Source organism: Homalodisca vitripennis, chromosome X, assembly GCF_021130785.1.
Source record: "Homalodisca vitripennis isolate AUS2020 chromosome X, UT_GWSS_2.1, whole genome shotgun sequence".
Taxonomy (NCBI): Eukaryota; Metazoa; Arthropoda; class Insecta; order Hemiptera; family Cicadellidae; genus Homalodisca; species Homalodisca vitripennis.
The window spans coordinates 91,366,470-91,394,450 of record NC_060215.1 but is presented as its reverse complement, the minus strand read 5'-3'; the positions used below and the strand labels follow the sequence as shown (position 1 = coordinate 91,394,450).

Here is a 27,981-nt window from a genome sequence, read left to right as displayed (position 1 = left end):
TTTGCTCAGATAATTGTTTTTAGCAGTTTAATGTGTAACAATAATTATTGAAATGTTATCCTTGTTTCGGCATTTATTAAAAAAATATCAGTTATCCTTTCTTGACAATACCATTGTATTTATGCTACCTTTGTTTCCCAGTAATAGATTTATAGTATGAACAGGATAAGCAAGCATAAAAGCTAAAGAAGGGTCAATAAAAGGAAAACTTAGAATGATTCAACACACTTTCAATAATTTTAATTTGGTTTATTCAAGTGGCTTCAAGTCACATGTTCAAAAGAAGAATTCATGGAAATACTTTGAATTTTTTACAAAACTTGTAAATTCTCGATCATACAAATGAACTGTACATCACAGTATCTTAAGAAAGGTTGTAGCATTGCTTATAAAATTATTATTTATCTATTCTAAATATATGCTATGTACATTGACAACATTACTGACCATGTGATCTGGGGTAGATGTGGTGAACTGGTGCGATGTACGGCCCACGTTCCCGACAGAACAGACACGATTGGAAGGACTGGATTACCAGATAACAGTTAATTTATGTACATATTCACAACTTGACGTACGATACATGTACATATTCGTCATTGTCAAACAATTTTACATGTATGGTCAAATCTGGACATTGTGTCTAGCTTTCTGTATAAAACTGTAAAGTAATAGATTAAACCGAGTCCCTTAAAGCTAAGCAATAAATATTTTAGAAATTCTTTTAGTAAAAACTAAATAAATTAATTGAGCAGAAATTTATTGATTGAAAAAAGGACTGTCTGATTGCAAGAAAATACTAATGAAAGTCCGAAACAGATATCTCTGATAATGTTTTAATACCAGCTCACCTTAAAGTAGACGAATGAGTCCTTAATTTTAGAATACCTTGGGTTCAAAGCACATACATTTGAATAAAAACAATGCCAAAACGAACTTGTGAAAATTACATAATAATATTGGACACAGCTTTGTTAATTTTTTAAAAGACCTTGATTAATGTCAACAGTAATGTACATGATGTAATGTGATACTTTAAAATAAATAAATAAAAGAGAGAATTTGTGTTGTCTTAAATCCTTGAAACTCTTAATTATATTTTTGGTATAAAATGAAAAGTTTTTAATTTTATTTAATATAACTGTCAAGAATTTTTGACTGCCATTTGAAAAATTGTGGTTTTAGTGAAATTTCAATTTATTGTATTTTTAATGTAAATTGTTTAATTGTTTTATAGTCATGTTTAAGTTACAGAGTTTATGCATTTATATAAGTATAAATCCTTCAGTTTGAAATAGAAACCAAGCCACAAGAGGCAGGGTTTGTCCTGTTAGATCACAAAGAGTGGAGACTGATTATGATGTTACAAAATGACATAGTTCTACAGTTTAGATATAACATTATTTCTCTTTCATTCTCTAGATTAGAAAGAGAGAGCTCATATCAATTTAAAGATACATTCTTTGTTTTAGAATAGACCACTTCAGAAACTAAGTAGCAATTTAAATTTATTTTACATTCGTATAACATTATTTTGAATTGAAATAAATTGTTTTTAAATTCAAACTAGAATATTTATTACTTAGTGTGTGGAAAAATAAATTATATGTGTATCAAAGTTTATTACTACCAGGATCAGAACAAGATGTCGCATTCACCAAAATCTTATTTATAGTTGATTATGACAGCTCTTAATTTGAAGAAATTTAAGTAATTACATTTGTAATTGTGTCACATATCCTCCCAGAGTCTTTTGACAAGTACGGTAATGAATCCTTTTGTCACAAGTCATTATGATCCAACATCTTGTTCTTGTTCCAACAATAAGAAACTTGTAAAAATTATTAAATAAAATTACAAGAATGTATACACTTTAATCAAGAATAATAATTAATATTTACATGGTAACAATGCCTTTTCAATAAAAATTAAGTGAGATTAAGTAATACATCTTTAACAAGATTAATATATTACATCTGAGGATATTTTTACAATATACACACTATTATTTAATCACTAATCAATCTATCTCCATTTGTTGGTGATACAAAACAAGTACTTCTCGCTTGAGTGAAAAATGAGTTTTTGTTTTCGTCAAGTAAAGTGAATTGTGACACACATAACCAATTTCTTTTGAAAAATTACACATAGAATATAATGAAACACAACACAACATCCAATAGCAACTAAAGGCAATTTCAGGCTAAAAACAATAATTTTTAATTCTTCTTAGTTCAACAAAATTGTTGTGTGTTCCATATATATGAGCGTAGCCATAAAAACTGCTAATTGAAGTTCAGTTTGAATGAAAAAATGTAGCCTGTCTAAATTCAAGCAGACTAGAACTTAAAGTTTTAGGTAAAATTTAGTGAGAATACTTTTGAGTTGAGTGATCAGTAGAGCTATCAACAATCTTGCAAGGACCTGGCCTTAATCTTATTCCAATACTAGCTTTACATTATCTGAGTACATTAAAATATGTTTAAGTGGTAAATTTGTTGAAATATTTATTCAATTTCAAGGTCATAAAAATTAAGTATAATACTCAAAGTCAGAATTTTTGAAATATTTGTGATTTTGTTAGATTTTATTTGGGTATTTTTACAAATATCGATAAAAGCAATGCATGTGTCTGTCAAAAATAATTAAATAATCTGTTGGCATACAAAGTCATCAAATATCTCATTTTTCACTTAGACGTAAATCAGTAACTAAACTAGTGTAGAGCTACTCTAAGACTGAGATATGTGTTTTATGAATTGAGATTCTGTCATAGGAAAGGCATATGTACGTATATAAACATTACAAAAAGACTGTAATTATGATTGTTTTGTAACGGAGCTACTTTCAGGGCTGGTTGTCATGCAAATACTTACAAACATCTACAAATCTTTTATTGTATGTGTTTAAAACTGTAATCAGGTAAAAAAATGATTATATGTTCAGTAAAGGATTTGTGTACTTGAAAAATATTTCAGGTCTTAACGGTAAGGCTAAAATGTTTTCAGGTAGACTTTTCTTAAAAGATCATAAACTATTTGAGTTAAAATTTGAAACTAACAATTATATAAAAAATAATTAAGTAAATATCAATGTTACTTAAGCCAGGCATAGCTTTCTCTTAAACACCTCATTGCTATCTAGCAGGTCTTAGAGTGAAATGCCTCAAAATCAGGTTTATTTTAATAAGTTTTTCCAAAATACTGAAACAGTAATGTGTACGTATATATTAATTATTATTACTAATCATCATATGTATCATAAACATGATATTGATGGGGAATTCCACCAATAATTTCTGATTTGTTTTATATCACTCGATAATTTTTAACTCTTCAATTGATGTTTTATTTCTACTAGTGGAATACATATATAAGCTAATCTATTTTAGTATCAATCGTTACTCATAAATCAATCAGGAACCTAAGTACTATTTTCTTCTTGTTAAACAAGTTATTTTCTTTACAATTTTATGTTATTATTTAGCTTTTGCTGATTTATTTATTTAAAGATAATAACCAATGATACCAATGATATATATATATATATATATATATATATATATATATATATATATATAATGTAAATTAGTTTTATAAGGACCTAATACATTTTTATTTTTGTATCTGCAAACTTATGTTAAACTATCCTGTTGGTTTATTTACACACAGGGGTTAAACAATTTTAATGGCTAACAATTGTTATTGAATCAAAATTTTAAAGTTACATCTATGTTTTATATTGTGTTCTACAGTTTGCTTTTTGTAACAGTTGCATACAACAATACTGCGTTTCTTTGCAGATTGTGAATGACTTGTTCTTGGGATTAGTTAAAACAATTTAATATCATTAAAAGACTTGTAATTTCCACCAAGTTGATTTATTCTTTAGTAAATTTTGCATTAAAAAATAAGTATCTAATAATGCTGAAAGTTACCACACATAAATCTAATATTAACAGTTATATTTGTAAATGTGTTCATTGTAGTTTAACACTTATTCAAGAAATTTTGTTTTCTTCTCTTACATTCACACATAAATGTCTTCATGTTAATGTAATTTTTGTTGGTTAAATTGTTTCTGCCTTAAAATTTCCTACTTGAAAACAATGAGAAAATGTCTAATAACTACATACCTAAATAATTAACTTTGACAATGGGCGTCTCATTATATTTGGCACATCATATTTCAGGTAAGTTTCTTAATACTCAGGTAGTCACTTATCAATCTAACCAATAATTGAAATAGCACTAAACAAAAAGTATCTTACTGACATTTACTTATGTTGAATATAGAATAGTCATGGTTATATTTTTGAAAGTACAAGATATTGTACTTTACATATTTTTTAATATTTAATTATTTTTATGATATTTATTGCAGTTTTTGACACCAGAACTGTATTAATACTACGGAGTGTAGGATTACTTTCAAGTAGAATTATGCCATTATTATATTTTTGGTCCAATGGAAGACCTCAGTGTCAATGATACAACTTAACTCTAAAATTCAAAAAAACGCTCAATAATTTCACAAAATACTTAAAAATAAATTGGTGATATTTTGTTGGCAGGAACAACCTGTTCATGAACATTGCTTGTTGTATAATTTTATTAATCTTAAATGTACGACTTTAAAATTATGTTTGAAAATTGAAACTGTGGTCATACAGGAATGAAACTATGATGGAATACTATTTGGAGATAATTGCACATCCTTTTTACTGCTATGTAATCAAATTTTGTATTAAGATGTATTACTATTACATTTTTGTGTAGAATGCATTGACACTTTGGATACATATTATAAAGTAATTAATCAAAAAAGTGTTCATATTAAAATTACCGGACTTTTGGTTTCCAGCTTTTCCTTTGTGAAGTTTATGAAAATAATCTTAAAATACTAATTAGAATTAACTGATTTATAACGAATTTAAAAAACACTTTTATTGTTTTTTACTGTAGGATAGATATTTTAATTGTGTTATAATTATTAAATAATTTTAAATACACCAGAGACCCTATGAAATTTTGTAACACAAAAATATCTCCAAAGTTTTAAATGCCTTTCAATACCACATTATTTCACCACTTCCAATACTATTCTTATAAGATATGTAATACAATCCTTCTTATCCTTTACTTAGGACTAAGCTTTTTTTAGTAATTTCAAAATGGTAGTATTAACATTTAAACTGAAGTAGAAAAATTGTCTAAAAATATTATTAACATCTTCAATGAAATTTAAGTAAAGTTTAAAATACTTAGAAAAGAAATATTGTTCTGTACAAATAAATGAGATATAATTGAGATAAAAACAAATTTGTTAAGCCATAGAGCACAGTGGTGTTGAACTCTTGCATCAAATATGAACAGAATATTGTTTTGGAATAACTATATAGTATCTTATCAATATACTTTCATTATTAGTAAATATTTAGAAACATAATAGAATAATGTTCAGTTAACATTAAACATACAAGAATAAAATATAAATCTAACCCAAAAAATTAAAACTAACCCAGATTAATAAAATATAGATGAATAATAAAATAAACAACTTATTCTTTAAGTAAACATCTTAATAATAAATTTATCTTACTTAACATAATAATAATAACTCAAAAGTTTATTAATACTTCGCAACAGGCCTGAACTATAGGTTGTGTTATATTTTAGATAAAAGAAGAACTCTATTTAAACTTTAAATTTTTCCATACAAACAAAAATTAAGGGCCATAAGAGTTTTAATATAAAAAGGTGTAAAAATGTATGCAACTTAATTTTATATTTATTTATTAATATTTTTTTTTATTTCTGTTACATATTATTTTGAAAAAAATGGAATGAGGTTTTCTCACCAAACCAAACCAAACAAGGAAAGGGGTCAGTACAGTACAGTATGGACAGTACTCAACGAAACATGCTCTGATCAAAACAGGATTTGATCTGTGCTATCTCTAACACAGATTTTATAGTCAGTGGCTCTCCAATGGCATTAATTAATTTCTTTTACCTCATTCCCTATTACCTTTGATCAGATTGTATTGTTTTATTATGAGAAGTCATTAAAAGACAGAACGATGTATCATTTAAAAATATCATTCATGGTAAATCTCATATTCCTTCCTTTCTAAAATACTATAATTATTTTGTGATAAAAAAATAAATGTATAACTACTTAAAACAACGACAGAATTATATCTTATTTTATTTAAACAGAGTTCTCCTCCAAAGAATTACTATCATACTTCAAATAAATCAACACTTTTTAAAATAATTCAGTTTGTTTTGTATTTACTTTGCTTAATTGATTGTCACAGTCGCAGAAACTGAAATGTATTAGAGGCTGATTAAACAATTCACAAATTCTGATTTGCTGTGCCAACAAGTTGGTCTACAGTTATTGTTTTTTTTTAGCTATGGTAAAGCCAAAGTGGTTGCATTGATCATATCATGTATAAAGTAGAATAATAAGTTAAAATTTTGGTATGAGTGGATTAATTGAGTAAATTGGAGGTAAAGTTTAAATAAAGGTCAAACAAATTTTGAATAATTATATTATAAAGTGAGGACATTGACTTAAATGACAGTAATGATCAAGATGGCACATATTAATTGTTCAGTATCACAAACAAAACCTTTCCAGCTCAATATTCCTCTATTTTATATTTATTTCACTCTCAATAATTTTTCCTTATCAACAATCATATTTTAAAAATTAACAAAATTAAAAAAAAATATGTCATGCAGCAAGACATATATGTGTATGAAAGTATGTTTTGATCAAAGAAGAACTTTGGCTTGTCCATAGTAAATCCTATACCTGATTACTCAAAATAAAACATTAACTGAAGAAAAGTATACAGCGATGCTTATTCCACACAATCTTTTGTCTTTGTACCAGTAAAGCTTTTTGTAGGTAAAATAACATTTGGAAAACAAAATAATCAGTCTATAACGATTGGTTCTATACAAAGTGTTATGATTCACTGGCATAAGCAGAGCCAGAACCAGAAGTGCAAGGAGGTGCTGGCGGGTCCTCTTGTGACATAGACAGGTCCTGTGCTACCTCTTCATCTGCTGAAGTGGACTCCGGGCCCTCCAGCTCTGCTGACAGGTGGTGTGCTCCATATACATGTGTCCCATTCTCTTGCTTTATTCTCATCAGTTCATCCTCTTGTAGCCTACAAGTCAGGTCATGAATGGTTCTAAAATGTTATTAGCCCATTAAATATTGTCTAAAGTGAGGTGATATTATTTATCAATTAACACTAAAAAACCACCAAAATACAACACCTAATTCAAAATCAACTTAGTTAGATTCAATCCAATAATATCCACTAGTCCACTAATATTTGGACTCTGTATAGTAAAGCTTATTATCTGATTAGATACGTTCTCTGTATCTATTCCTAAATAAGTCCATTTATAGAAATCAAGATGTAGTGGCGAGCTTGACTGTCCTGAGTCTTGAACTTTTCTGTGTTGTGTAAAGTAGAAAGACCTATTCTTTATTAGAAAATTGGCTTGAATGTACAGACATGTAATGCTTTGATTATTTTTTCATCCATTCACCAGATATAATTGTAAAATGATAATACAAATACCAATAAAGTTGTTTGTAAGCATTAAAAAGATTGAACAATTCTCAGAAAACAGACAATACTTCAGAACTAAAATCTTGGGTAAATATTACTCAACCATGTACTGTACACATAGTTACTAATTTAAGCTCTTACTCAAATTCTTTTACTCTTCCATGTAATACTTATCACTTAAGGCAAGGGAACAGTAAACTTACCTCTGTTTTTTCAGTAGAGGTGAATGAGTATCCCTGTCTGACCTGAGAGGAGGCGGTGAGCTGCTCACATACCCTGTGAATGCATTCTCGTTCATTGGCACCTGGCAAACACAAGTTATAATTAAACTGAAATCCTGTCATTATTTTACCATTCCACAGTAAAGAGTTTAAAATATGAATTGAATTGTTTGTTAATTCCATTCCAATGTCCAAACATGTTTTACTCAACAGTGACCAGAGAGTTAATAATTTTATGGAACATTTGTAAAAATTTGTGTTGTACAAATGTAACAGCTACTAACCTGCTCCTATGGTCAGTTAGTAACACGTTAAACAGGGAAATATCCTGAAATGTCGAATTGGGAACGGGTTTAAACACTATGGTGGGAGAGGGTTCAGTAAAAAATAAACATTTGCCATGGTTGGCATTTCACATAATAGATAATTGCAGACATCAATTTAATACTTATCCCTTTAAATTGTTTACACGTGTCTGGCTTAGTCTGAAAACTCACTGCACTGCTGCGGTTACATGTGAGTGCCACGTTTTTGTGTAGAGTATTCCATTGCAATCTATCAGTGGCAGTCGGATTTCTTTTAAGCTGTTATTTGTGTTACACAAAGATAGAAGAAAAATCATTGTATTCTTTTATCATTACTACGTTGTTTTGATTTATTCAATTGGCTTTTTAATGAAGTATATGATTTATATCCGATGATTGTTTCAATATTATAGAATGCGTTGTTCGCTGCAGTTAGAGAGGTTTAGGTTTTACACTATATTCATTACAGTGTTAAAATATTAATGTTTTTATGAATAAATAATATATTACGAGTTTAAATATTTTTTTAGCGTATAATAAATGTAAAACAGTTTGCCACAAGTATTGTTGTTGGGTGACTTTTTAAGCCTGGCAAAATTATGAACATTTATTATACTTGATGTAATGTAAACAGTTATAAAAGAAGGGTAATAATGGAAAATCACAATAACTGAGTGGTCGATTCACAATGTGAATGACTGTATACTGAGTAACTTTAGCTGGGAGTAGTGGACCCATGAAAAGTAACCTGTTGAAGGGTTAAGGTAGTGGTTATAAGACAATGCCAATTCACACAGGACTGTGTAATCTTTGCTGAATGTGCTCTAAATGACGAGTAACCAAATAAGGGCAGCAAATACCAAATAACAGTATTAAAAAGTCACAATGCCACAGCCTATATTTTCCTCTGTGTAGTTTTATTTACTTTGAAGTTTATTAGTCGATGGTTATCAGATGTATAATCAGTTGGTATTCATATGTACAAGCATTTCAGTTTTTCAAACTATTTAAGCAAATTATACCATGGCTACAGTGGTTCTCTGTACTCTCATTAGGACTATAAGCAGACACATCCCTCTGTACTGAGGAGAAACAGAGATAACTGCTAAGATATAATAATAAAAGTTGTTTACTGCTCTCCCATTTTCTTATGAATATCCATTATCGTACAGAACATACAGTTTTGTACAAAGAATGCTGTAGAATTGAGGATGTCTAAATTAATATTCCCTTGCCAGAATGATCTCTGTTGTTGTGATGAACACTTTAGGGAAGTGCATTAGCAAACATTAAAGAATGACAGTTTTACAGTTGTAATACTGTTTCGGTCCCAAATCGTTAATTTAATTTAATTTAATCAAGAAATAACCATGTAAACAAAAATTTAAGTGTACACATATAATCAAACTTTATGGTTATCTGTTTAATCAGTAAACATTTTGAACTCTTATACAAATTATGCATGTGCTCCTCAGTTTGCTTCTATGAAAACTCTTCACCTCATTCTAAATTGACTATAAAGTTTATCCAATTGAATGTGATTTAGATTAAATTTTATTCAAAGTCAGGAAAATGATAGTAGTTGTTCTAAATAATATAAACTATATGTATTGAAATGAAATTAAATGAAAAATAACTTTACTAAAGGCAAAGTTATGACAATAAAGTCCTCTCTAACGCTTAACCTCAACAGAACTTCTCTACCAGTTAACGTCTTCTTAATGAGATGAAGATAATGGAAATTGAAATGGTTATTTCATAAAAACATTTTTTAGAAGTTAGAAACTGTATTGATATGTATTTTATAATTTTTATTACCAATAAATTGATATTCTATACGGAAAATGTCCCAATCTTGGAGTGAAAGTGAATATGAGAAGATGATCAATGCCACATGAAAATTATAAATGAGTTCACTGAAACCATTATTGATAATTTAGAATAATGTTGTCTATAGTTAGGTGAAGGAAATTAACATATGGCTTCATTTATACACCAGAATTTGAACTTCCTAAGCTCATCTTTCAAATGCTCTCTTACTGAATTTAGTTGGATGTAATGGTTGATCTAAGTAGATCTTTTGACTGCTTGAATCACAAACTTTTGCTTCACAAATTGTTACATACTATATATGCTATATAAAATTGTGAGGAAATGGTTTGAAAGGTATCTGGAGAATTAAAAAAAAAAAAAAAAAAAAAACTAGTAGAGCTGAAGCATGCCCACAAAGGTATCACTGAAGAAATATGATCCAAGTTCAAAAGGAATGCCCTAAGGATTGGTGCCAGGACCAGCATTCTTCATTTTATTTGTTAATGACATCTTATTACCGGGTTGAATTCTGCACCCCCATAATGTATGCCGATGTTACAACTCTGATACTGAACAGACAATCATCAGACGACTTAGTAGTATCATCCTATGTTGCCCTAAACAATGGTGTGTTACAGACACAACTATAATCAGTTAGATATCATTTGGGAGATGAGAATAGGAAGTTCAATTGCTGATGTACAAATGAAGCCACATGTTAAGTTCTTGCACTTGATTATTGATGATAATATGATCTAGATAATACACAAATAAAAAAATGGAATACTAGTCTATTTTTGATAAAACAATTGTATCCCTCTGCAGCACTATTACAGCTAGATTGGCCTATTCCTTTTTTTTTGAAACCCACCTAAGATGCTGTATGGGGCGGTACAATAGCAACAAATCTAGAAAGGATTCTGATCATCATGAAAAAATCTATCAAGAGTCCTATCAGGTCATATCTACATCACCTGGAAAGTTGCAGAGACGCTTTCAAATCTTAAATTATGACAGTAGTTACTCTATACATGTTAGAAATTTCAATGTATGCTGCTGGAGAAGATCTGCTAAGACACAGGAATAATCACTATTACGATACCAGAAATGGTGAATTATAAAACCTTCTGTACACCATCTGAAGCTATATGAATCTAAACCATCCTACATTGGCAGAATATTTCACAACATACTACCACAAGAACTGCAACTCAAGAGAAGGTTACTAAAAGGTACTAAAAGCACTGAAAACACTAAAAACCCTCTTGAAGAATTTCTCCCAGGAACTTCAGAGAACTGACCAGAATCCACTAAAAAAATTAAATGTTTACACTGTTTGTAATCCTGATGATTACTATATTAATACAGATGATTCAGATTCTGAAAATACTTTGTTACCTAAGTGTTTAAAGATATAATGTATGTTGTATAAGCTGTACTTCAATATAAAATCTAACAAATAGTGGCACGTCTCCAATATTTCTTAACAATAGTGAACTAATAAAATTTACTTTTTAACATTTATTGAAATAATATACTATTTTACCTATTAATTTTGTGTAATTACTGTAATATATTGTAAGTAATAGTTGTAATAATTACACAGTATAACAAATTTAATCACACAAGATTTTAAGGGATCGCTACATAATATTTTAGCTAAAGTATTTCCAATAAACAATTAATATATGTTTATTTAACTTTAAAATCAACTCTCCATTGAATGAATCTATAAAATAATTAGGCACATTAAAGTTTTGATTCTATATTTCTCTATTGCATAGTTTTCTAAACACTTAATGATTTTTGATATAATTTTGTGATATTGAGTAATTTTTTGGAGACTGTCAAGTGATGAAAACTTTAAGATACCTAGTATTTACATTCCAGAAATAGACTCGTAAAGTTATTGGGTAAGTCAATAGGAAGCTGTTGTTTATGCCTTTTCTAAGAGTTCTGAGTCATGATGATGGCTGCCCTGGAGGGGTGCAAGTCATAAATATATATACACACAAGGATCAATGTGTCACTTAACTCCAAGTATCTTGTACCAACACTATGGATTAAGAGAAAGTAACAGTTACTGTTATGGCAAAAGCGCATGTTGTTGTTTTGTCTTATTCTTTGGGCGAATGTTTATTTCAATTACAAAAGGCTCCAACAAGAAAGAGAGAGACCATAAACATGACATGAATTGGTATTAGTTCCTTTTTATTTCTTCACCATGTTCAGAGAAAATCATTTCTTGTCATACAGTCTTTTGAAACTTGTTATTTTAGAACAAGACTATATAATTAGAATACGTTTTTGTTCTCTCTCTCTCTCTCTCTCTCTCTCTCTCTCTCTCTATATATATATATATATATATATATATATATATATATATATATATATATATATATATATATATATATATATATATATATATATATAGAACAAAAACTTCTTCAGCAAAAACTACTCTAAAATTAAAAATTGAACTAAACTCATATATATATATATATATAATTTAAGAGTAGTTTTTGCAGAAGAAGTGAATACATAAGATTGATTGCTAATGCACTGGTTGCCAAACAAATCTTCACTCAATATATCCCAGTAAAGTCATTTTACGAGATATTATAATATGCTCATAGCCCTTTTAATCCTCATAACATTGTTCCCAGTTGCATTATGCTCTACTACACATTGCAGTACATTTATCATTTTAATATGTATTGTTAAATAAGAAAAATTAAAATGAAGATAAAATGGTCAGTGAATTAACAAATAAATCTTTAACAAAATTAATTTTGTTTGTTGAATCGTGCTATTAAAAGACTGTCATATTTATACAGATTACCATTTCTAAAGGTGGTATTCCATGCCCAAGTTCAATCCCATAAATCATGCGGAATAGGTATGGATTGAGCATCTACAAACCAAAATTTAAATAAAATTCTTATTGTCAAATAAAAAGAGAAAACACTATGAATAATGTTAAAAATTAAGAAGAAAGAGTCAATTAAGAATAATTGTACTGAATTACATATTTTAACATGGTATAGTCTTTATATTTTAGAATATTTAATGTATGTCGAGACTCATAAATGTAATTTAAAAGTCATCGTGAACACTATTATTACAGCACTTGGAATAAGAAGGAATAGGTTCCTGAGCACAATTTAGAATATTTAACAAAGCAAATTTCTTATGCTGGAATAAAAGTTCTGAGATCAGTCCTAAAAATAATAACAAGTGTTGAAGACGTCAAATAGTTTAATCTGAAGTTTAAAGAATATTGAATTAAAAATGTGTTTTATCAATTTCAAAAATTGTATACAATGTCAATGTTTGAAACCTACATTAGGTACTTTAACTATTAAAGTAAATTAGTTTTAGTTGTCACTTTTTATTGTACTCACATATATCAAATAAATAAAGATATTTTAGCTTTGATTACGTTAACTTATTTCTATGCAAACAATAAAAATAAAAGTTCTCTTTTTGGTAATATATTAAAACACATGTTAATAAGAAAAATATTATTTTTACTTTAACTGTTTGCATAGAAATAGGGTTTTTTTTTAAGTAATTACATTACGATCATAACCCTTCTAATACTTGCAACATTGTTCCCAGTTGCATTATGCTCTACTAGACATTAATAAATTTAGAATTTTAATATGTATTGTTAAATAAGAAAAATTCAAATGAAGATGAATGGCCAGCGAATTAACACATCAGTCTTTACCACAATTCATATGGTTTGTCGAATTTATGCTATTAAAAGGCTGTCATATTTATGCAGTTTACCATTTCTAAAGGTGGTATTCCTTGCCCAAGTTCAATCCCATATAGCATGCGGAATAGGTGTGGGTGAAGCATCTACAAACCAAAATTTAAATAAAAAACCTATTGCATAAAAAGCATTATTAATAATGTGTCAGGTATGTCAGAACTCATAAATAATGTAGTTTTAAAAGTCATTGTAAAAACAATTCTTATAACACTATGAATAAGAAGGAATAAGTTTTCCCTAAGCACAATTTAGATTATTTAACAAAACAAAATCTTTGATGCTGGAATAAATTTCTTAAATCAGTTTTAAAATAATAACAAGTGTTGAAGATGTCAAATAGTTTAAACTGATGTTTAAAGAATATTGAATTAAAAATGTGTTTTTATTAATTTCAAATATTTTACACAATGTCAATGTTATGTAACCTACATTACTTATTAGTATTAAAGTAAATTAGTTTTTGTTAACACTATTATATTCACATATATAAAATAAATCAAGACATTTTGACTTTGATTGTGTTAAACTTATTTTTATGCAAACAATTAAAATAAAAATTTTCTTTTTTAGTAATATATAAAATGTGTATTAATAAGAAAAAAATAATCATTTAATTGTTTGAATAGAAATGAGGTAAATGTAATGGATTACTCAAAGTAATTATATTATGATCATAACTCTTCTAATCCTCGTAACATTGTTCCCAGTTGCATTATGCTCTACTACACATTGCAATAAATTTAGCATTGTAATATGTATTGTTAAAAAATAAAATGGAGATATAAAGCCAATGAATTAACACATCAATCTTTAACCAAATTAATCTTGTTTGTTGAATTTATGCTATTAAAAGGCTATCATGTCTATGCAGTTTACCATTTCTAAAAGTAGTATTTCATGCCCAAGTTCAATCCCATTTAGCATGCGGAATGGTTGTGGGTGGAGCATCTACAAACCAAAACTTAATAAAATTCTTATTGCAAAAAAAGAAAACAATGTGAATAATGTTAAAAATTAAGAAGGAAGAGTCAATTGAAAATAATAATAATTAACTGAACATTTTAAAATTACATAGTCTTTATATATTAGAATGTGTCATGAATGTCAGAACTCATAAACATAGTTTTAAAACTCATGTTGAAAACTATTCATAAAACACTAGGTATAAGAGGAATAAGTTTTTCCTAAGCACAATTTAGAGTATTTAACAAAAAAATGTCTCATGCTGGAATAACATTTCTGAAATCAGTTCTAAAAATAATAAGTGTTGAAAACTTCAAAGAGTTTAAACTCAAGTTTGAAATAAAGAATTTTGAATTAAAAATGTTTTATTAATTTCAAGATCAATGTTTTTATACAATGCCAATGCAATTAAACCTACTTTAATTTGATTATTAAAGTAAATTAGCTGTAATTGACACTATTTAATACTGTACGCACTTGTATAAAATAAATAAAGATATTTTGACATTGATTATGATAACAATTTTTCTATGCAAAACAATTAAAATTAAAATCCTCTGTTTTATTAATATATTAAAATACATATTAATAAGAAAAAGACAATTTATATCAATTTATATTTTTTGTTTGTTTAGAAATGAGGTAAACTTAATGAATTTTCTAAAGCGATTATAACTCTTCTATTCCTCATAATGTTACTCCCAGTGCATTAGTGTTCCACTACGTATTACAATGAATTTAGCATTTGAATTTATCATTTGAATAAGAAAAATACAACAAAGATTAAAAGTATCAGAAAATTGAAATTTTTGACATATTATAATTTTAACAATCCTTTGTATTTACCTTATTTCCATGGAAACAATTAAAATAAAAAAATATCTCTTTCTTAATAATATATTAGGTGGAATGGATATAATGTTTAAAGGTATAACTATTTATTATTCTGCAGTTTGAAAACAGAAAAACTTACAATATGAAAGGCTCCAGAAGCTAAAATTAGCATCTAATTTAAGCATCTGTTTTGATAAAAAACTTTTAATTAAAAAGCACTATAAGTTAAAATAGAATTAATTGTTAATTAAATAACATTTTAAATACAATACAGTGATTTTCATCATTACAGAACATTCATTATTAAAAATTATAAAATTTAAACGTAACACTTCCAACTTCTGGCAGTGGTGTACGTTGAAACATTATTCCTTTGTGAGAATCAATTAGTTTCAGACTCAATCGGGATCTTGAACTCTTTGCATTCCAAGGATAGATCCAGTACAGATTGTTGGGAGAGGCCATCTTGGTATTTTTAGTTTACAACCAAAAGCCAAAAAACTCCTGTTTCTTATATTTAGTGTAACAGGAGATTTCAAATTTCAATACGAAAAAAATATAGAAAGAAATATATTCATACTTCAAGTTTATTTCTTTAAGTTAAGTTAATTTAATTTTTAACGTATGAGTGGGATTCATATTTTCTATAAAAACATCTTTTTTCTAAATCTTGGAGGGGGCCATGAATAGAGAAATATTAATTATGCTGAGGTGATTGCAGTAAACCATTTCTAAAGAATTCCAAATTCTGATTATAATTAAAAACTTGATTTTCTCGCACCATGCGTGTTGACAATATTAACTAAATTCGCATCCAGTTACTAGGACAACATTCTTTTTAAAATGTTCTAAATTAATTCATGTAAACAACAATTAATATTTATGTGATTTTTAAATAAACTTCTTGTGTTCATTCTTTGATACCTTTCAATTTAACAAATAGGTCCTGAGATAGCAACATTACACTGAGAACAATTTTATATTGGTGATCAATTACACACCAATCTTTACTAATATACAAACAAGTGAAATAGCCCATTACACACCACACATCTCTAAATAAATGCTACAGCAACTGTAAAATATCTTCAATATCTTAAATTCCACACTAGAAATTTGAATTTTAAAACTAAGTTTAATTTTTAAACATGCTTGTAAAAATAAGTAATTTTTAAAAACAACAAAATTATAATATATCCAATCCTTGATAGGTGTGGAAATTATACAAGTGTTAGTTTACCTGCATATTAGCATTGGTAGAGTCTCCATAAAGTCTGGGGCTTTTCATTGTGAGGTTCTCCTCAGCTTGACTGTCCCTGTTATAACAAATCTACAATGAGTTTATTGTTCCTGTACCGGTACAAGTACCATACATACACTACCTGTATCCATTGTTGGTACTCCTGTAGACTTCTCTTCTGTTACACACTCCAGTTTTTTCTTTCCTTCACAATGGTACATTATAAACGCCATTTGTAAAGAATTGGACTTAGTTCTCAGTTGTTTGAGTAATTGAACTTTTCTTTCTCGAATTAAACAATGCATTTTCAGTTTTAAATAACAATTACCAACTAATTCTTCTTAGCAGTCTTACATATTGAAAGAAGAGAGCAAGAAAATGAAAGGTACAAAGTCTGAAAGTGTTAAGAATGGAAAGAAAGTGTAAGGAAGCGAGCAAAATATGAGGAAGAGTGACAGAAGACAGAAGACTGAACTGCAGTTTATGATCTTAGTTCTTAGGCTTACATGGCCAGTGGCATGACTATCTTTTGATATTTACAGTTTATAACATGTAGAAACCTTATTAATAAATAATACTAATGCAGCTTATAAGTGGAGTGTATATCCAATCAGATATTCGAGTAATGTAAAATAATTATTTCAAACCAAGTTTTCATGAATTAATATTACATGTTATACTTTAATGTTTTCAATCATTGCACTTGGAACAATGGTAATAGACAAAATCATAAATATACTGAAGTCTGGATTTTGGATTAAATTGCTCGAACTGGATTTAAATTTAGTTTTCTGGTTTAAGCGTGTCCATTTACCAAATACCTATTAAAACAAACTGAGTATGGTATATCACCCCACAAAAATTAATAGATGCATAAAATTAAATTGTATCTACAATAAAACAATGTGTTCTTTACAGATTCTTATTCATAAGACATACAACTCTATTTTTTAATACAAGAAAAGATTAACAATAAACAATGTAATTTACATTTCAATTTTAGAATTGTTCACTTACTGACTTGTACAATCTGAGATGTCATTTTAAACTACAGTTTTCTTGTTAACTTATTGACAGAGCTAATATAATTGGATATTATCCTGAGTGTGTTAAAATAAAATCTTAATGTGCTTTTTAAATGATGTTGTTCTTTTGCTTTGCCATTCTTTGGAGTGGTAATGATTCAAAGGCATTCATAAATATGCAAGAGAACTTATACATTGAAAACAAATATTTTGAAACAGTAGAGCTCTTATATTATATAAATAATGGGGGAAGGAGATAATAATCCTTGAGTGAATTGCCTCATGTGATATCCAGAAACTGGTCCACCAGTGCACAACATAATCCTTGTTTCTCCTGTAACAGGTTTTAGTTTACAAGTGTGTCGTTGATGAGGAATTTAAAATGTACCAAATATGTGACATATTTGCTGTATATGCTAGTGTACTCTCTTTTTAAAGCCGGCATGCAGGCAGTATTTAGAATTAATTAGTTTATTATTCGTGCTTATCATACACAATTGTTGAAAATTTGAAAAAAAACAAGTCAAGGATTCCTTGTTGTTTGTTTATTGTTGTGTACTGGTTTTTGGTGTTCCTTTACATGTACAACCTAAGTTAAGTTACAAAACTGGGGTACACAAACATCACTTCATACTCACATAAGGGTTAATTATTCATTTTTAAATAAAGAAACAAAGCTAATAACCAATAAAACAACTAAAAGCATTGGATTCAGTGTGTTATAGTGAATTTTTATCAATGGGTAGGTTTGGTACATCTACAGTTCTTCATTCAAACAAAATTTCGGAAAATAGTTGAGAAGAAGAAGGAATGGCAGCAATGTGCATGGGTATGGAATAAAGTTGGTGGGACCCACTATTTCTACCATAACTCTTGATTATGCACGTACGTACATGTAAACAGACTCCAAAAGCCATTAATCAAGCCTACACAAACCACAAGGAGACAATTCTACTTTAATTTAATTTAAATTTTTTTTAGATTTTGATGTGAAGTTAATATCTTATTTGTGATATATCAGGGTGAGAGTCAAAATATACCAATATTTATAAAACAACTATTGTAGCAGCTAAATAAAACCAATCGTCTAAATCCAGTAAAACATTCTAAACAATTAAAAGAAACTAGTTCTATGAATTTTTGTGGATTCCTGACTATTATAAAATTGATTATGTTGAAATCTGTGGCACTTTGTTTTTATTTGGCAACTTTCTCTTTATGTGTTAACACATTTTTCAAAGTGATAAGCAATCATCAAAGATAGCAACTTAGTGATTTCACATTTTGTTTTACTATTTGATGAATAGTTAAGTGTAACAGGATATGACTAACTTAACACAAATCTGTCTGTTTCTAATTCTGATACACAGATAATTAGTTAATTTCTAAGCCAGTTAAATGCAATACATGTGCAGGAACATATAAATGATCCAGCTTCCCTGAGGTGCTGTATAATCCTATACCTTAATTCCGTTAAACTGCTAACTATAAGTTAATGGGTCAGCTGTATTCTAAAATGAGCAAGGTTGAGCAAGCTTGGCCTTTTTTTGTAGCATCATATCATGTGACAAAATGTTCTAGTAATTATTGCACTGCAAATTGATGATAATGTGTATTTTTAAGACTTTTGTTACGCTTCTTCCCCATTCTCACTATGACCAAAATATGGGCAGAATCAAAGATTGAACTTTACCTTGTTTATCTGTAACTTACCTTGAAACTTGTGTTATATTTATGACTGTAAAATAAAAATTATATCGGCTTTTCGAGGATCCATTGTATTTGAAATCAAGTAGTGCACATATTACCTTTATCTATCTACATGAATTAATAAAGTTCTGGCTACAAAATATATTTGAAATGAGAATGTTTTACATGTCCAACAAAATTCATATGTTTTCATTTGATAGAGGAAAAATATATTACCCTATATTCTAAATTTGTACTTTTAACTCAACCTACTATACCAGACCTTATTGATTGGGTAAGTCTTAAAATTACCGTTTTTCCAAGTTGCTTAAGCTAACGAAAAACCAAGACCACTCTTTGTGCCTCCTTTTGCTAGTTACTAAATTTGTGTACTCGATGGTAGAATATTATTTCCACTTTTCTTGTAGTACTTTATACATGTTAAAATGTTTAGGTAAGATGTTTATACAGATGGTTCAAGCAGCTACAGTTTTTGTATTCCAAGAGTTAATATTATTATGCAATGGCACGCATTAGAGTTTAGAGAACAATTGGAACTAAACTGCTTAGCAATTTTTATTGGACTTTAAATAGAATAACAATGAGCAAATTCTTATCTCCAATTCAAAAATTACTGCTTCCTTGAGGAACCACAGTAAGTAATTATAGATTGAAAATATACACTGTCAGTGAATTACATAAGAAAACTTACAATCATAATTCTTTATTTCCTATTTTATTTTATCGCCATTGTAAAATATATTCGTTATACGTATACACCAATACACCACTTTCCCCCTGTCAGTATTTCATAATAAGACCAGAAGACTGAAAGGTAATATTCACACTATGTTATACACAACTATAGAGTGCTGCCATAGATATCACTTGAGACTTATTGGTAAAAACTGAGAAATAGAATGGTTATTGTTTGGAATAGGATTATTATAGTTTTTCAAGAAAAATTTAAGTTAGACCATTTGCAGACGGCAAAAAAATAGATTTTATCGTTTTAGTTTTGTAGAAATAAAGTTATTTTATAGAAACACGTTTTTCTTATACATTTTGATTTAAAAGTTAGTGTGATGATGTAAATTTGTACCAAATAATTGTTTTGATGATTTTATAGAAAAAAAGCATGCTGATGTATCCAACTGCATGCAGTATTGCCAATGCACAAAACAAATGTTCCTTTAAAATATTCAATTCTTGCTCCGAGATTTTTTATTTATATTTTTATACATTATATTTTTCTAAATAGGATTTTGAACAGTTTTATATAAAAGATCCTTGGTATTGTTTTGTACTGACTTTGCGGATATATCCACAAACTATTCATGAAGAATGTACCTTAAACGGATATATCTGAAAACCATCCACTACAAACACTCTATAGTGGTCTTTTATCCTTGATTTTATATGGCCTTCTCTCTCAAATGTATAAGGTATATGTGTTTTGGAAAGCTTATCTGATATATATAATAGTATCAGTATATACCGTGCAGGTAGCACACTCACCCGGGAAGTGAGAGATCCGGGTTCGAGTCTCGGAGGAGCAAGTACTTTTTGTGATTCAATGTTTATTGAAATAATATATATATATATATATATATATATATTGTTGACCTTTGCAGAATAATCTGTAATTATTTTTATCTATTTTCTCACTACAAGAAAAACATTGTTAAGTTTATATTAAAAACATTATATACCTGTATATAGCCATTTATTGCGCTCTCAGTTCATTAAGAGATTTCAATTTGTTCTCAACCTATAAAAATTCATAATCTCTTAAAATTTGAATTTTATACTTAATGTTTTCAATAATAGGCTGCGAAACAGAGTCTATTTTCATAAAAATATTTGACTTACTCAAGTTTGTTACAATTAGAATTAGAATTTATTTCAGTGAACATTGATTGATCATTCTGTCATTACAATTACAATGAATCCATTATTTATTACTAGCATTTGAATACAATGGAAAATATAAACAGTTGAATAGTGATAAACAGCAGCTACAAATATTAGAAATTAAAATAATTTATTTAAGAATTGAAATCATTATAATTATTGTCTTAGTGATAAAAGTAAATATATATAAGTTATAGTATATTATGTCAAACCCAAATGAATATGATACAATTACCTTGTTATTCCATGTGGTAGTTGTCAATAAAAACAACAATTACAGAAAATCTGTATAGAATCAGTTTACTTATAGATAAGACTGAGGCGAATAGAATAAAGGATTAAAAACTACAATAAGAGAAAATAGCAAAAAGAGAGTAAAAGGAGAAGAAAGGCATCCAAGTTTTCATGCATATATAAAAAACATCCACTACAACATGCATAGCTACAATAGAGTAAAAATACAAAACTATTATAGAAGATATTAAAAAGAGTGAAAGGATAAATGTTGTAAGTACCACTGCTATACCTCTTGATCCAGACATTTTGTAATAAAAACTAGAAGAGAATGGAAACAACTCTCCTAACTGCCATTTAAATGAGCAGCAAAATGATATAACTAAGAAATATAATTTCAAATATGTTTCTGAAGTTTGCCATGATGTTTTTGAAGACTCCAACACAAGTTTTCGTTAGAATGCGAAATTTTAGGTGAAGACTTTTTACAATTCATAATAAGGTGTGAATGATTGAAACTGTTCCCTATTGAAAATTGAAAGAACAAATATAACGCTTGCCAGTATTTAGTATTTTTTGAAGAAATCTATGTGAAAAATATATATACTAAATAAAAAACATTGCTAAACCAGCTGTCTCCTTCAGTAAGATAGAAAGCATCACTGATCCTACATCAATGGAGTAGGTTTCAGGTAAAAAAAGTAAAGAATGTCTTATTTTACCAGGCGAAGTTAGGGCTAAGAAGCCCTCTAACACTTAACCTGGGGACCAACGGCTTAAAGGTGACTTCCGAACCACCACCAATGGCCGTGCAGGCGGGCTTGCAAGGACAGGATCGCTCAGCGGTCACCTATCCAAGCAGCGGCCACGCTCGACGTTGCTTGATCTGGTTATCTTGCGATAATCGTCGTACCCGCTACACTGCACCATTGGCACAGTGTAATTTACTTTGAAAGTCTTGGAACTAACTCAGCCTCATCTCTCCTCTCGTAAATTTGTCTCACTTTCATTTCTCTCTAAATTTAATTATTTTACTTATTACAAAATACTTATACTCCATATGGCTGTAAAAGCTCTTGATTCAAAATCAGAATATTTGTTTGAGAAACTCCTTTGCTCTAGTCATATATTGTACACATCCATTAGTTTCTAAATTTGAATCGTAGAACTAGTTTGAATAAATTTTAATCTTGATTAATTGATAGAGAACTTTGTAGTTCATAATAAAGCTAAATAGTTTTGATTTTACTCTTTGTATGTGTACTGCCTATAGATATTGTCAGTACCACATGATGTCAGGTTATGTTGCTCTCTGTTGCTCTCACTCCATTTTGATATACTGATGTTGTAAAGGGGCTAGAATAAATAATAAGGCTCTAGCTAACACTGGGAAACCCCACAGTATTTGACCACTTACTAATAAATGCTATCAGTGTCCATTAACCCATTTATCAACATTACTACAAATAAGTAATCTGGCTTCTCTACAGAATAAAAACCAGAGGGCTAAAGAAGGCAAGTGGTTTAAGGTTTTATTTACACTGTGACGTGATGCTATTTTAATAGAAGTAGTAATGATTACTTATTCAAGGATCACTTATTGGACATGGGACATATTTGTCTCACATTGAATTTGTGATCTAAATAACTTAAGCATATAAAATTTGGAGACATTTTTTAAAATTTGAACAAAATTTCAAAGGCCACAATGAAGCCAGTTTCATGTTTAGTTGTTATTCCTAACATTTGAAAAAAAACTAGCATTAAAGAAAAGATAAGAATTTTTGTTATTACTAACATTTTATAGTGATATAAATACATGTCATATATTTTACTTAAAAAAATTAGTGTACTATTCCTATCTAGTACCAAAAGTACTAAAAGAAACCATAAGATAATAATGTTTAGGTATGTTCATTAGTGGTGATCCTTCCATATGCTTCTACGAGCATGAATACCTTTAAAATTTGTATTTTTGCACTGACAGTGCCTTTTATTATATCAAACTTTGGAATAATGTTTTATAGACATTCTGAATATTATTAAAATATCTGGTTTTTTAGAAGCACCATTTACAGCTGTACAGATGTTTTAGGAAGATGATTTGAGTTTCATTAACAGTCTTCGCTTTTTAATTTAATATTGTTTTTCTACAGCCAAAATACATATTTGAATCAATTTATTCCTAAATTGTAGTTTTCATATGTGATAAATCTTTAAAAATGTATCTGTACAATTGAAGGAAGAAGCTTAATCAGAGATGTTATTGTTTATAATTTTGAAGCTTTAACGGGAAGAGACAAAAAACAGGCTCCAGATTGATTATTTTGTTACCAGCCTCGTAAATTTATAATCAGCACAGTTTATTACACTGCGAAAAAATAAATAGTCATGTGCAGTAATATTTAAAAAAAAACATAAAATTTACAATCTATCAAATTACTACCACTGATTACCAGACTATGTGAACTCGCTAGATGTTAGCAGAACAAAGTTCACCACCAAATTTTAACTTCTTTAAAACTTTGTAAATACTAAATATTGTATCTTAAAAAAAATGATTAAAGTTCTATTGGATATACTTATAAACTCAGTTAGTTATAAAATTACCAATATCTTTTTGGCTTTAGATTCTTTTTCCTGCTTCAATAATAATATTATGAAGTATTAACTAACAATATTTTTTGTATACATTTTTAAGGACAGGGTGTTCTCCTCCCCATCTTTTCTCTGAAGACAGATTTACAAGGGAGACTTAAATAAAGAAACAGTATGGGATCTGCAGATCAAGGAACACATTACTGATAAAAAGTGCTCTTATCACAAATAGAATTTAAACCTTTACTAGACTCCAACTCGGATCAAAGTTTGTATTTTTCTCATGATAGAGCAGCAGTCCCTCTCCAAGGATGCCAAAATGAATTAAATTAAAATAGGAAGTAGATACAAATTAACCTCAAAACAATCAATTTCTTTTAGGTGGTTTCAGGGTTACATAAAAATATAGTATTAAAAAAGATATTTAACGATGTTTCTGGAAGAAACAGCTGCTGTGTTATTGGATTTAAGTAAGGCATTTGACGTTGTACCTCATGATGAACTCATTCAAAAATTGAAATATTATGGTCTGGAGAACAATGCTTTGTCTTTGATTATGTCTTATTTGAGCAATAGACTTCAGCTTGTCAAAGTAGGTGACCAGAGATCAGGATTTAAGAGGGTGGCAAGCGGGGTTCCCCAGGGCTCAGTCTTGGGCCCCTTCTTGTTTACTGTCTTCATTAATGATCTCCCTAAATTTGTCCCTGGTAAGGTTGTCTTGTATGCTGATGATACTACTCTGTTATCATCAGACAGAGACTCAAAATTAAATGATGTTGTTATGGGCTATATAAGGGAAAGGTCCTATCTCTGGTTCTCTGCTAATAAATTAACTGTTAATAAATTAACTGTGAATAATAACAAGACCGAGGAAATTGTCTTTAGTTTACGTAATTCTGTAAAAATAAGTCTGTAAAACTACTTGGTATCACTTTAGACTCAAAGCTTAACTGGGGAATCCATACAAACCATTTATGTATTAGATTGGCAAGAGTAATATTTCTACTAAAAAAACTAAAATTGTATACAAGTCTTAATCTTGTCATTAGTGCATATTACGCTTTCTTTAATGTACACCTTCTGTATGGGGTTTTACTGTGGGGCAACTCTAGTGGAGCCAAGACTGTGTTTAAGTGGCAAAAGAAAGCTATACGCTGCATAGTAGGAATTAGTGACAATGAGTCCTGTAGGCCATTTTTTGAAGAACTGGGTATACTTACGATTCCATGTATATATATTACACAGTTTAGTTTTTGTTAAGGAAAATCTCGACTCTTTCAATCTTAGAAGCTTTAACCATGAACACAACACTAGAATTAAAAATACAATTGATGTGCAATATGCTAGGTTAAGTAAAACTCAACAGAACTGTGCAATAACCGGAGCTAGGCTATTCAATAAGTTACCATTAAGTGCTAGATCAGTTTCTGTTGGTAGGTTTAAGAATGTTGTTGCAGAGTGGCTCAAGAGAAAAACATTTTATTGTGTAGATGAGATTTTTAATGCTAATTTTAGTGACTTACAATTTTAGTGACTTACAATTTTAAACAATTTTAAAATTTTAAACAATTTTAAAACTTTTAACATAGATATAGATTGTATTTATTTTAGGCTCTGTAGGCCTACTTAGTGATATTTTTAATATCATATTTGACTTTGTCAATACAATTTTGTAATTGTTGGACGACAATAAAATGATTCTGATTCTGAATCAAATACTATCTATAATTTATAGCCCTAAGTGTACTAAGGAAAAATAGATTTTATTTTTTTCATTAGCAAGATGCTAAAAAAACCCTTTAGATTGGCATTTACTTAAACAGATTTGGGAATTTCTTAAAAGATGCCAGTTTAGAATTAAAAAATAATCTTCAAATGGCACACAATGTAGTGGATTATGTATTATCCAAATCTAAAAGTAACATTTCTACTATAAATTTTCACAGTGGCCTCAAAAGAGTTAAAGGGTCTGTAGTTAAAGATCTATTGTAGGGGTTTTTTATCAGTTCCATCTACCTAGTACTATATCAAATCTCCTTCTTATTCTGTTTGATAAGATCCTCGCAAAGGCCAGTGGCCCTTGAGGACTGACAGAAGAAGGCTTAAAACGGATAGGCCTCTTGTAAAAAAATAAGAACAATGAAAGTATTAACTTGTAACTAAAAAAGCCCGAAATTACTGTGACGATTCTCACAATGGTCATGCATAACATTTAACAGGATGTATAATTGAACTTTTTGTACATTTGTATAAAAAATTTGCAATCAGTTATACATCTGGATAATAAATTATAAGCCTGTCACTATAAGCTACACTGATATTTGGTTAGGGTACGAAAAGGTAATACTAGATTACTTGAATAGGATAGACATTACTTTATATTTAACAATGGAATGGTAATCTTTCTAAAAATTATATCATGAGTAAGCTTCCATAAATTTTATAATAGACTTTAATTTTCTATTATAAAAACAAATATTAAAACATCTTATGGTTTTTGTTATATAAAAAAATATTGACTGTACTTATCTTCAGTTTATTTATTATGTTTTTGCATATTTCACAGATGAAACATTTAGAGTTTTAATTTTTATAATACTTTTACAGTAATAGTAGCTTTTGCACCACTGATAAGCTTTCAAACTAAAAGCTTAAAATCACCAAGCTTAAAAAATATATCGAGAGTAGATTTTTAAAGTATTTATAAAGTTGGATAAAGCTTATAGTTATCGGTAAGCGCTTGTAAATATCATGACTGGGAGATAATATCCAGTAAATGATGCATACTAAATGACAGTGGATTTGACATAGACCTTTGATATGGTGGAAAACTTGTCTACGTGGTGTGGGTGATCAGACCTGCCGACCTAAACGCAGTACATTTGAGACAAAAGAACTGGGGCTTTGTTTTACAGTTGATTCTTACTGTTTTGCGGTTAAAAATGTTCATCTGAAGAACATTTATCTACAATTATTATCCCCTGAACTCCTAAAAATTGTGATTATTTTGTGAGTAATTAATAGACTTTCAACACTCTTCTTTAATCAGTCTTCAGAGCTCAACACCTACCTGACATATTTTAATAAACTGTCATACACCCAGTGCTAGTGTAAATTCCTTAGGAGCCAAATAAAATATTCATATACTTTATGTAATACAAATTAATTTGTCCTATTTACCTCTGTGTTTATTTAATCAAATCGAGTAGTATCATTTTATTGATTGTAATTGATTCTACTTTTGTAGTTGATTATAATATGAATTTCTGATACTGTAGTTTCAGTACTGAATCATTTCCAGTTATCTTGAATACTGGTGAGTCAAAGCCATATGTACTTGATTCTAAAGCCGTCTTGAAATACTCAACCAGAATAGCTAGCATCCATCTGTGTTACTGACCTTGACTGACTGGCAATAGAAAAATTCATGCTTAAAAATGGAATACAGTAATAGCAAATAAACGTGCCTAAACAACCGTAACATCAACAATAAGAATCATAATACACCAAGAGTAACAGAAAGAACATTAACTAGAGCTACATATTGAGAAAAGTAAGAAAATACAAATTACCTAAGTTGCCATTTACCTCGCTTAAAATTCCAATGTTGTTGTTTTAAAAGTGAACCATTATGTTGATGGAAGGAATGTTAAATCCTATACGTTTATTTTTTTTAAATATAGCGATTTCACTGGGTGAATTTATTGTTGAAATCTATCAGGTTGAAATTATTGTTTGCCAACAAGAAGGTAGAACTCAGACTTT

General features: G+C 28.8%; 2 protein-coding genes across 10 annotated transcripts in view; one reads left to right on the top strand and one right to left on the bottom strand.

The window, feature by feature from the left end:
• Positions 1-7,982, top strand: part of LOC124369363 — a 54,931-nt gene extending 46,949 nt beyond the window's left edge. For 3 of the 5 annotated variants that reach the window (XM_046827354.1, XM_046827353.1, XM_046827349.1), the window contains one exon: positions 465-1,061. The gene's annotated coding sequence lies outside the window, so the exon portion shown is untranslated. Of the gene's footprint in view, positions 1-464; positions 1,062-7,817 lie in introns of those variants that run through there. The other 2 variants (XM_046827351.1, XM_046827350.1) reach the window with 2 other exon arrangements.
• LOC124369361 (forkhead box protein P1-like) overlaps positions 235-27,981 on the bottom strand; it is a 106,697-nt gene continuing 78,950 nt past the window's right edge. For 4 of the 5 annotated variants that reach the window (XM_046827339.1, XM_046827343.1, XM_046827340.1 and 1 more), the window contains 4 exons: positions 16,757-16,832; positions 13,734-13,805; positions 7,804-7,904; positions 235-7,186 (listed from right to left, as the gene is read on the bottom strand). In XM_046827339.1, the coding sequence (XP_046683295.1) occupies positions 6,982-7,186; positions 7,804-7,904; positions 13,734-13,805; positions 16,757-16,832 (454 nt within the window). In that variant the 3' untranslated portion in view covers positions 235-6,981. The remainder of the gene's footprint in view (positions 7,187-7,803; positions 7,905-13,733; positions 13,806-16,756; positions 16,833-27,981) is intronic. The other variant, XM_046827344.1, reaches the window with a different exon arrangement.